The sequence below is a fragment of the Chanos chanos genome, chromosome 6 (genome assembly GCF_902362185.1).
Source record: "Chanos chanos chromosome 6, fChaCha1.1, whole genome shotgun sequence".
NCBI lineage: Eukaryota > Metazoa > Chordata > Actinopteri > Gonorynchiformes > Chanidae > Chanos > Chanos chanos.
Window position 1 is genome coordinate 1,107,501 of NC_044500.1, and position 11,172 is coordinate 1,118,672.

General features: G+C 46.8%; 2 protein-coding genes across 2 annotated transcripts in view; one reads left to right on the top strand and one right to left on the bottom strand.

Annotated features, from left to right (window-relative positions):
- Positions 1–5,498, top strand: part of sagb (S-antigen; retina and pineal gland (arrestin) b) — a 6,501-nt gene extending 1,003 nt beyond the window's left edge. The window contains exons 4-15 of the mRNA XM_030776638.1: positions 1–180; positions 385–444; positions 580–647; positions 771–906; positions 1,229–1,313; positions 1,835–1,907; positions 2,543–2,680; positions 2,805–2,882; positions 3,552–3,566; positions 3,687–3,739; positions 4,704–4,713; positions 5,405–5,498. The exon at positions 1–180 is cut by the window's left edge and continues 20 nt beyond it. Coding sequence (XP_030632498.1) covers positions 1–180; positions 385–444; positions 580–647; positions 771–906; positions 1,229–1,313; positions 1,835–1,907; positions 2,543–2,680; positions 2,805–2,882; positions 3,552–3,566; positions 3,687–3,739; positions 4,704–4,713; positions 5,405–5,498 — 990 coding nt within the window. The remainder of the gene's footprint in view (positions 181–384; positions 445–579; positions 648–770; positions 907–1,228; positions 1,314–1,834; positions 1,908–2,542; positions 2,681–2,804; positions 2,883–3,551; positions 3,567–3,686; positions 3,740–4,703; positions 4,714–5,404) is intronic.
- A 3,521-nt stretch (positions 5,499–9,019) lies between these two features.
- LOC115813970 (complement C1q and tumor necrosis factor-related protein 9) lies at positions 9,020–10,813 on the bottom strand. The gene is made up of 4 exons (XM_030776670.1): positions 10,648–10,813; positions 10,279–10,359; positions 10,113–10,193; positions 9,020–9,948 (listed from the first exon to the last, which is right to left on the bottom strand). Exons 1-4 carry the CDS (start codon positions 10,811–10,813, stop codon positions 9,020–9,022), a joined length of 1,257 nt encoding a protein of 418 aa, XP_030632530.1.
- Between the last annotated feature and the right edge of the window lie 359 nt (positions 10,814–11,172).

Sequence of the window (11,172 nt, forward strand, 5' to 3'; positions counted from 1 at the left end):
ACATTCCGATATGGACGGGATGACATGGATGTCATGGGAATGGCATTCCGACGGGACATCTTCCTGACCACGCGGCAGGTGTACCCCCCACTGGAGGACAAGGAGCGAAGCACACACACCAAACTACAGGAGAAACTGCTGCGCAAACTGGGAGACAATGCATACCCCTTCTTCTTCGAGGTGAGTGACGCAGCCGCTCAACGCAGGGGGAGGCTATCCACTCTGCACGTACACACAAACCTCCTGCTGTGTGTAGGACTCCTCCCCCACTCCACGAATGATGTAATCACACCCTAATTCCCCGACTTTGATGCACACTTTTAGTGTAAATGACATTGGTGGATGATTTGTGTGTATGTGTGTGTGTGTGTGTGTGTGTTACAGTTCCCTGATAACCTGCCATGTTCCGTGGCTCTGCAGCCAGCGCCCACTGACGTAGGGAAGGTACGAGATGTTCTCTCTCTCTCTCTCTCGATTGGGATTAAGAAAGTACTGGTGCCTGATCACTCTCAGAACAAATGACTGGTATTGAAGGTGTTAGGAGCTGTGCCAGTGACTGGCCTGTGGCTGTGTTTTCAGCAATGCGCCGTGGAGTTTGAGGTGAAGGCGTTCTGCGCTGAGAACCAGGATGAAAAGATCCAGAAAAAGTGAGTGGCGGAGTCAGCTGGGGTTGGGGACTGGAGGGGGTGGGGGGGGAGGGTGGGTGAGCGTGCTAAACTGATGAGGGCAGTCTGCTTGTTTGATTGACAGCTGTTGATGCTCTTCTCCAGGAGATCAGTGCGCTTGGCCATTAGGAAGGTCCAGTATGCACCTGAGAAGGGAGGCCCCGCCCCCTCCGCTGAGACCACCTGTGAGTTCATCATGTCTGAGAAACCCCTGCACATGCAAGTTAGCCTGGAGAAGGAAGTGAGTCCTCCCCCCAAATCCACCAATCACCATGACTCACTCGCAGGTTGAGGCCGATTAGAGAGCAGCACAGTGGGAGGGTCCTGCTAAGTCATGCTAACACTGCTTTAGCTGCGTAAGAAAAATGACCAAAGAGTAAAGAGTTGTATTTATGTGTCAGTTTCTCTGGACCTCAGATAGTTGTATCTGATTTTAAAAGCTGCTGTTTTGGTGGAGGGAAGTTGGAAGGTGGAGTTTCTCAGAGAATCTGTTGGCCTCTTTGTGGTTCTACTGTGAGTGCTATACAGGAACTTTAATGAGTGTTTTTATGTTCCTCATTAAGACATATTATCATGGAGAGCCAATCAACATCAGCGTCCACATTACAAACAGCTCCAGCAAAACTGTTAAAGACATCATGGTCTCAGGTAAGGCCACTGTGACACTTAAAAAACAACAGACAGACAGAAACCCATAGACAGACAGACAATTAGACCAGCAAGTAGAAAGACAGATGGACAGATGGACAGATAGACAGATGAAAAGATAGATGCAGTTGATGTAGAAGGTTCATGTTCATGTTGAAAAAAATTATCACGGCTAGTGGCATGAATCAAATTCTCGTCCACAAAATTGTTTTAAATTCAGATGTCATTCTACAGTTACTGACTGTACAGTTACTGACTATACAGCTACTGAGAGCAGAATCACTTACTTAAGAGTCACTGACTAATTTTTAAGTTACTGACTATAAAGTTAGTGTAGAGTTACTGACTGCAGAGTTAGTAATTGTAGAGTTACTGACTGTAGAGTTAGTAATTGTAGACTTAGTGATTGTAGAGTTAGTAATTGTAGAGTTAGTGATTGTAGAGTTGCTGCCTGTAGAAGTACTGATGGGGTGGTTTTAAATGGAACTTGAGTAGTAAGCTCTGTCTGATTCTCCTTCCAGTCGAACAGATAACCAACGTGGTCCTCTACTCCAACGATAAGTACGTCAAGACAGTGGCTTCTGAGGAGACCACGTGAGTATGGATTTCAGATGCTCATCTTTACAATCAAGCTGGAATCCCACTGGGTTTAATGGCACATACACACACTTCCCTTTCTGTCTTGTCACACTGTGATTCTGACAGAACTTCAGTGTACCGCTCAGTTAGCATTTGAGTCATTATGTGAATGTCAGGGTGTTTCCACACCTGAAAGTCCGGACCAAGGTCTGAACCAAGGTTCATGTTTTTGTTACACTGTCTCCATTTGATCCGGTTCATTTTGGTTCCATGCTGCAATTTTGCGAGCGCGCTAAAGAGCTTTGCGTGACATACCTACATTAATGGGTGATGATAGCCTCAACTTCCTGTAATTGGTCCAAAAGTCAGAACAATCCAAAAAAGTGTTTTCACACTGCAAAGGAACTGAACCACGGTTCAGTTTGATTCGGACCGAGACCACCTGTTTTGCTCAGACCAAATTTTGGTCCTTTGGTCCGGACAGTGGTCCGATGCACCTTTCACACCCACTGTTTTGGTTCAGACCAAACTGAATAGTCCGAAGGTCCGGACCAGAGGTAGGTGTGAAAGCGCCCATAAACTGCTTTATAGGTTTGGGTGATTATGTGAATGTTAAATTGATTAATGCTGTTTCCATGGTATCATTGTAGAGATACAGTCCCATCAGGCACCATCCTAAAGAAAATGTACACCCTCTGTCCCCTGCTGGAGAACAACCGTGAGAGACGAGGCCTGGCGCTGGACGGAAAACTGAAGCACGAAGACACCAACCTGGCTTCCTCCAGCATGTGAGTGAATGCAGTGAAGCACTCTGGGAAATGTAGTAGTGCACTAGTGCAGTGGGAGTCTGACACCTCTCTCTCTCTCTCTCTCTCTCTCTCTCTCTCTCTCTCTCTCTCCGCGTATGTGCAGTGTGAAAGAGGAGGTGCTGAAGGAGGTTTTGGGAATGCTGGTGTCATACAGGGTGGCAGTGAGATGCATTGCTGCAGGGTGAGTGTACAGAGTGAATCTGCATGTTCTGAATGCGTGTGTGTGTGTGTGTGTGTGTGTGTGTGTGTGTGTGAATCTGCATGTTGTGAATGCGTGTGTGTGTGTGTGTGTGAATCTGCATGTTGTGAATGCGTGTGTGTGAATCTGCATGCTGTGGATGCGTGTGTGCGTGTGTGTGCGTGCGCGCGTGTGTGTTTTCATTAGCTAACACGTGCTGAAACACAGCTGTGTATCCCTGTGATGAATTAGGGAACTGTGATGAACCAGTCTTACCACAGCAGGGGCTTCCACTGTGTCTGTGTGGATAATGTCACTTTTAGTTAAACTGGGATGAGCTCGGCTCCAGACCCTGTTATACAGAGACACAGAGCTATACAGAGTCCCTGGCCTGAGAACGACAGGCAAGCACAGCTGTGAAGAGAGAACTGCCTCAGGTTACAGATAAGGACCAGCCTTTGAGAGGAACCTCAGTTCAGCTGAGGAGAGCCCATTTCATCCAAGACAACCAGAGCAGATATCACAGCCAGTTTGGACAGACAAGATATTTCCCACTACTCAGAGTTGTCTCATTAATGAGGAAGATTGTTGGAGTTTTATCTTTATCGTTTTTCTGTGAGAATGACTGAATTGATGCTGGTTCTCTGACCAGAACTCTTGTTTCTCTTACAGGATGATCGGGTCCAGGTGAGTCCGTCTGTTATTTGGCCTTTATCAGGGACAGCCACAGAACCAAGAATGAATTGCTATGGTTCACGTTAATGTCATGGGGAAATACCTCCCTTAACATAAGCTTATTTTCCCCAGTGAGGTTGCTGTGGAGGTACCATTCCGTCTCATGAATCCCAAACCTGATCCAGGTGAGATAGCAAAGGATTCCGGGTATTCCCCCACCTCACTCCAATCTGTAACCCTGTGCTTCTAGTTAGCCTGTGTGCAGTTAGCCTGTGTACAGATAGCCTGTGTGCAGTTAGCCTGTGTGCAGTTAGCCTGTGTACAGGTAGCCTGTGTACAGGTAGCCTGTGTACAGTTAGCCTGTGTGCAGTTAGCCTGTGTACAGGTAGCCTGTGTACAGTTAGCTTGTATCACGTCTGTCTGTGAGCTGGCATTTCCCCTGTAGTCACTATGGGCTCGGATGAGGCCTGATTCCGTTATGTTCACACACTGTCATGGTTAGTGCTTAAGTAGACTGCTGGACTGATCACTGATTTTTCACTTTTGGAATCATCAAACTTATAACATTTTGTGTTTACTGAACATGAACACTACGTTCTCCACATGCCATAGCAAGCTGTTCCACTCCATGACCTTCATTCAAGGTCACTGTTTATTTCTGAAGGTCAGCAGACATTCTACAGTGGAGGAATGTGTTATAATTGGCAGTTGCAGAAAACCTGTTGTAGGAGCCAACAAAAAGTTATTTATGGATTTAGATAAAGGTGCAGTTCACTCCTCAGGACAAGAGCACTAATCATAATCCTCTCCTTGCAGTTTCTCTCTGCCGTAGATGTTTGTTTGTTTGTTTGTTTTAAATCAAATTCAGCCATTTGAATATAAGGGTTATAAGTATACGAGGTGAATATAAAGGTTATAAGTGAGAACTGGACCAGTATTAATGCTAATCTAAAGTTAGCCGTCGTCCGCTCTGTGACTTCTGTTAGCTTGTGTCACATCACCTTCGTTAGCACTCAGCTACAGTTAGCCTGTGTTATTTATGTAGCCTGTACCTGTTCCTGTGGTCCATATTTTATTCACAGATTCAAATGTGTCGGTTTTGTGATAACCAATGCCTCTTCCTTTCTGTTTTCTTTTTGCCTTCTCCAGTTAAAGACAGGTAAGAGACACACTATCACATATTAACTCTATGTCTCTGACGGTTTATTAGCTTGACTGTAAATCACTCAGTCATTCAGGGTTGTCTTTTTGCTGTTCCATCCTGTGAGTCTATCTTAAAATGACTTTTAAGTGACTCTCTCCTGTTCCAGTCTCGTGTTCCTGGGTTCGGTGTCGTAACGCAGGTTTTAGGTTCCTGACTGTGTGTCTTATATTGTTTAATCTGATCCTGTCTCAGCCTCTCCGCTGTCCTCTTTATCCGACAGTTCTCTGATCATATCTCCCCTGATCATATCAGTTCCCCCACTGAACACAGAGTGCTTTAGATGGGAGATTACACTGGAGAAAGCAAAATAATCTGGTCTGTGATGAATGCTGTGTTATCTGTTACCTGCAGTCTGACCGCTGGGCTTTTGTTCTCGTTAAAAGGGAGGAGACGACAGCACAAAAGAAAACTTTTATGAGACTGTGTCGACATGACACTTCCTTTTGTCTGTTTACAAGACTAACCTCACTTTCTCTCATAATACTTAATCATCCTCATTATCTCTCTCTCACTCTCTCTCTCTCTCTCTCTCTCTCCCTCTCTCTCCCTCTCCCTCTCTCTCTCTCTCCCTCTCTCTCCCTCTCTCTCTCTCTCTCCCTCTCAATCTCTCCCTCTCTCTCTCTCCCTCTCTCTCTCTCCCTCTCAGTGAGGCTGAGGTGGATCTTGTATTCGAGGAGTTTAAGCGGTCTTATCTGAAGGGCATTATTGGCGATGATGAGGACTCTCCAGTTGATGCATGATGAAGCAGGGTCCCAGGAGATTCTCACACACACACACACACACACACACACACACACACACACACACACACATTTGTTACCCCATGTTTAAATTCCTGGAGTTGTATAGAATTTAGAGTTTTTTGTAATCAGGGTCATTTGACTTTCTGTTGACAGCTACAATGTTAAAATTAGACACAGGAGGGACCTGTTCTTGTGAGAGCTATTATAATTTACTCTGACTGTTGCAGACTGTATAAACCAAGCCTACTCAACTCCTCATCTGTAAGGGTTTCAGATTGTTTAACCTGTCTGTACCCAAGAGTTGGATTCGATGATACTGTGGCGAATCAGCTGCAGTTTAATTATTTAGAAAAAAAAAAACAGAACAAAGTTTGGAGCCCTTGGTCATGAATCACCAGCCCTGACACAGTAGAGTGTTTATATCCACAGTTCACCCACTGCTAACACTCGTATAGCATTGTCATGTCAGACGTTTCCATGGAAAACCACATGGACGCGCAAATAAACAACTTACTTACGGTAGCCAAGCAACTCTAAACTGTTACCAGTGGTGAAATCACATGACTTATTGAGGCTCCAGTAGGAATCATGACCAGTCAAGACCGATAGGAATCATGACCAGTCAAGACCGATAGGAATCGAGTGAGGGTGGTCACGATTATACCCAGTTGTTAATGCAGCGTGGGGGAGCTGCTGACCGCCCTGTGCTGTGTAGATACATAGATACAGTTTGACACAGAGTAAGTTTGACACAGTGTACGTTTGGCACTGTGAATGTTTGTGACTGTGAACTTTATCGTGGGGAAAATGTGTTATATACCTAGTGAGAGAAGACTGTACATGAAAAACAAACTCAAATGTCGACACTGAATCTTGCATCGTGTTATTTATTTAACATTTCATCTAAATGTTACAAGTCAGCTAATATAGAGCTGCTACACAGAGACTTTAAATATTATGAAATATAGTATTGAACCGTAACTGCAATTTGTTTTTATTTTAAATATATCACAATTTCAGAATGTTTATGTATCGTGATAAAACCTGGGAAAACCAAAACACCAAATATCATTTACACCGCTGGGGTCTGTTTAATGCCGGTGAATTTGCTGTGTAGATTTGTAAAGTGACTTTAGAGAGACTTTGTAGGGTTTTTTTTTTTTTCTTCCTGTAGTGGAGTTGAATACGTCACAGTTAGGGTTGAGTATCTTTCCTTACTGACAGTAACAGTGAAACATCAATGTGTGACGTGACAAAACTGTATCACTGGACTGTGTGAAACTATTACAGCTTCATTAAAACTCCTTTACACAACCAGCCGGAAATCTGGAAGGAAGGGCTATGTGAGGGCCTTGCGCTAAACAACACAATTGTGTGGTGAAACAGTTATAGTTCTTTGTGATGACATCTTGCTGTAATTTGTGCTGTATAACCTGGAAAAGAGTCAATAAAAGCAATGACAGGCAAAGTTTTGTGACAAAGTGAAACCGATACTTGTTGATTTAGTAAACATATTTATGAAAATGTATAAGATGTTTCTGTCTGTGTAACTACTGTGTGTGTGTGTATTGTGTAGTCCATGTGTAGTACACATTCAGTGATTTGGCAACACAAAGTTTCTTTCAAAACAGAAGGCTGGGTTCATTGTTCAATATTTTAATCACAATTTTTGTTAGAAAGGACAATGCAGAGAGAAAGATCCAATAGTTTTGAACAAGTCCAGTCAGTGAGAGTCCTGAGCGCTGGATGTCTCTGCTGCAACACTAAACCTTCCACAGACAACAGAGAGAACTCAGCATCTGTGGTCACGTGTCTGTCCATCCTCCTCTCTCTCTCTCTCTCTCTCTCTCTCTCTCACTCCTACATGCACACATACACAATCAACACACTTTCTCTCTCTCCCCTTCTGTGTGTCTGAGGCCTGTCCGTGTGACTGACTAGACTGGACGTATGTGTGTAATTGGAGGAGCATGCAAGGTTCCAGTCACTTTCCTGAATCTCACCCCAACCAAACACACACACACACACACACACACACCTACACCTGTATATCTCACGTAACCCCAAGAGGAGAGACACACCCATGCACATGCCTGTGTTTGCCATACACAAACATACACACAACCCTATACATCTCATATGATCCCAAGGGAGACACACCTAGACACACCTCTCTCTCTTCCTATACACACACAGCTGGGAAACGGGTGTGTCGCTTCACTGGGGACTCAGATGGGGGTGGTGTAATGGTGTTCTGATTAAACAGATCACTGATCCTCTGATCAGTTTACAGGTTTTCACCTCCACTCTGAAAAGAGACATCAAGGTACAGAACTGTACTGTGTGGCTGGTTAACCTAAAATCAAATCTGATTATCTGATTACAACACAGACACGCACACACACACACACACAAAAACCACACGCACACACAGAACGAAGAAATGGCACATGCACCTGATGTTATTGGTCAAACTTTGAGAGGGAGAAGTATGGACAGGACGTGGCTCAGATGAGTCTGTCCGTCTGTCTGCCTGTCTGTCCGTCTGTCTGCCTGTCTGCTTGTCTGTCTGTCTGCCTGCCTGTCTGCCAGTCTTTCTGTCTGCCTGCCTGCTTGTCTGTCTGTCTGTCTGTCTGTCTGCCTGTCTGTCTGTCTGCTTGTCTGTCTGTCTGCCTGCCTGTCTGCCAGTCTTTCTGTCTGCCTGCCTGCTTGTCTGTCTGGCTGGTGTCTGCCTGTCTGCTTGTCCATCTGTCTGTCTGCCTGTCTTTCCGTCTGTCTGTCTGTCTTCTTGCTTGTCTGTCTGCCTGCCTGCCTGTCTGTCTGCCTGCCTGTCTGTCTATCTCTTGGATGGAACTCAGTCTTTTCATGTAAAATGTTAACCAAGACAGATTTGCTGATTGCTGCCATGTTGGTAAGAACCAAAAAAGAGAGACTAAGACAAAAAAAGAGACTAAAACCCAGATACATCAGAGCACAGAGAGTTATCAGAACACAGAGAATTATCAGAACACAGAGAGTTATCAGAACACAGAGAATTATCAGGACACAGAGAGTTATCGGAACAGATTCTACAGAAGGAAAAATGCGATTTGTCAGGTTAACAGTCTACAGCTGAATGTAACTGAGGACCTGCTGGGGCTGTGGGGTGTCCCGTGTCCGGGGGGTCGGGTTTTCGGTGAAAGAATCTGGTTCTGTACCTGTGGGGGTGTGGCTTGCGTGAAAAGGGGTGGTCTTAGTAGCATAGAGGTGGTATTGGTTGTCACGTGGTGGTTTTATATATACAAAAAGTGTGGTGCAAAAAGAGGGTGGTCCTATAGACTTGTGGGTGGGGTTTTAGAGAAGTGTGTTGTTCTATCAGTGAAGGGGAGGGGCCGCAGTACAGGGGCGTAGCTCTACATGTATAGGGGTATTGCTAGAGTAGAAGTGTGGTTCTATAGCTATAGGGTTGGTTTTGGATTAAATGGATGGTTCAGGATGGGTGGGTTATGATGTGTACTGATGGATCTAGTGGGTAATGTTCAGGTGCTAGTGCTAGGTGATGGTGTTGGGGTCTCTGGGAACTCTCCCCATGGGAATTCTCCGCTGACCGGGGGAAGGCTGAAGTCCCGCCCCATGGGCATGTCATCACACCTGTCTGGGTGCAGCAGGAAGCCGGTGAAGGTGCTGCTGGCTTCGTTACTGCTGTACATGCCGTTAGTGGTACCGTCTCGGACCTGCAGCCACACCCAGTCACCACGGGTCAGGTGAAGCACCACCTGCTGGGAAGCGGTGCCCAGCTCGGACGGTTCTGTCGTCTTCACCACGGGGGCGAAGTTGTGGAAGAGCCCGACCTTCAGCACACGGTCGAACACAGTCAGATGGTAGCTGAAGACATAGGTGCCGTTAACGGGGGCTGTGTAGACTCCGTTCATGGGGTTGTAGTTGCCTAGCGTGTTGTAGAGAACACGCGTGAACTGCACGGGCAGGTTGGGAGGCGGGAACGGGGACACAAGGGCGGCGGAGAAAGCCGATTGGACGGCAGGAGCGCACGGCCCTGGCATGCCCATCATTCCCATGTCTCCCTTTTGTCCTTGCGGCCCGACCTGTCCGGCCACGCCCTCTGGCCCGGCCTCGCCCTGCAGGCCCGTTTCACCTTTTGGTCCCGGGAGTCCGGGCTCGCCCTTCGCCCCGTCCGAGCAGTTACACTGGCCCTCTGGACCCTGGTCTCCTTTTGGCCCAACGTCCCCGGGGAAGCCCTGCACGCCTGTGTCACCCTTTTCACCCTTCTGCCCCTTGGGTCCAGTCGGGCCGCTCATGCCGGGCAAACCTCTGGGTCCGGCTGGACCCGGGAGACCCGCTTCACCAGGTGGACCCTGCACGGCTTCGCAAGTGTCTGGACACCGTCCGTCCTCTCCTTTTGGACCAGGCTCCCCTGATGGACCATCCAGCCCACGGTCGCCTTTCTCACCTGAGATGCATAAGAACACACATGGGGGGGGGGCGGGGGGGCATAGAGAAAATTCCCCAATGTTAAATTAACTCTAAGATTTTAAAACCGTTTTTAGCCTTTAGGCAAGCTGTAGTAAGCAGCACCGGTTGGTCTTTGGTTTGAGCGCATTCTGTGTGACTGACCTTTAAAACCCCGTTCTCCTTTCGGGCCGCTGAATCCGACCGAGCCTCTATCCCCTTTCAGACCCTCGTCCCCTTTCTCTCCTGAGAGAGACCACGAGACAAACATTAGTATTAAGGTTTCATTCACCTGTGTGGTGCAGATCTCAAGCAGGATTGTGTTGTTCACCTTTCAGACCCTGTCGACCCATAAACCCAGGACGACCACGGAAGCCTGTGAGACCGCGTCTGCCCGGGCTGCCTGGACTCCCTGCACACCAGACAGTCACACTGAGGGTCAGGCCTTGACAGACAGTGCCTCATATGACAGTTTACAATGTCAACCACACAAACAAATACAGCTACCAATGCTGTGTTAACGCCTGTATCATTCTGCTTATACCCCTGTCAACTACTACAACAACAACAACAACAACAATAATGATAATAATAATAATAATAAGAAGAAGAAGAAGAAGAAGAAGAATCATCATCATCATCATCATCATCATTGTCGTCGTCGTCATCATCCTCATCATTCTGGATGTTTTGTCGGTACCTGGTAGGCCTCTGTCCCCTCTGTCTCCCTTGGGCCCAGTGGTACCTCCGCAGGCCGAGCAGATGCAGAACCAGGGCACCTGGTCGGCAGTGGGAGGGACCGGGGCCTCCAGGAGCATCTGGCAGTAGGAGAGGTCAGGCTCCAGGAGCATGCTGTCATTGGGCATTAGACGCACAGGACTGACGGGGTAGGGCGGTGGCGAGGAGTCAGAGTCTGGTGGTGAGACTGGAGGGAAGTCGGGAAAACCCCGATGCTCCGGCATCGTCATGGCAACGGTGAAGGAGCACCACAGCGATAATACCAATGCCTTCCTCATAATCTAGAGACAGAGAGAGAGAGAGAGGGGGGGGGCACAGATTATTTAAAAATGGCCAGAAAACTTCTCACTTCTTTAAAATCTTGCCTCGTCTAACTTGATGAAAAAGCTGTGCACTACGAGATCTTAATTTGAACATTGTCAAAATACCATTTGTAAGCAAATCCATGGCTTACAAATGGTATTTCTCCAATAAATGTGTTTATCAT

What these genes read in the sequence shown, in the direction of transcription:
- LOC115813970 (XM_030776670.1), bottom strand. Translation starts at nt 10,813, where the DNA reads ATGCCCAATGACAGCATGCTCCTGGAGCCTGACCTCTCCTACTGCCAG. An exon ending in GGGTCGACAGGGTCTGAAAG is followed by an intron (nt 10,194 to 10,278) that starts GTGAACAACACA and finishes GGTCTCTCTCAG; the next exon opens with GAGAGAAAGGGGACGAGGGT. An exon ending in AGGAGAACGGGGTTTTAAAG is followed by an intron (nt 9,949 to 10,112) that starts GTCAGTCACACA and finishes TATGCATCTCAG; the next exon opens with GTGAGAAAGGCGACCGTGGG.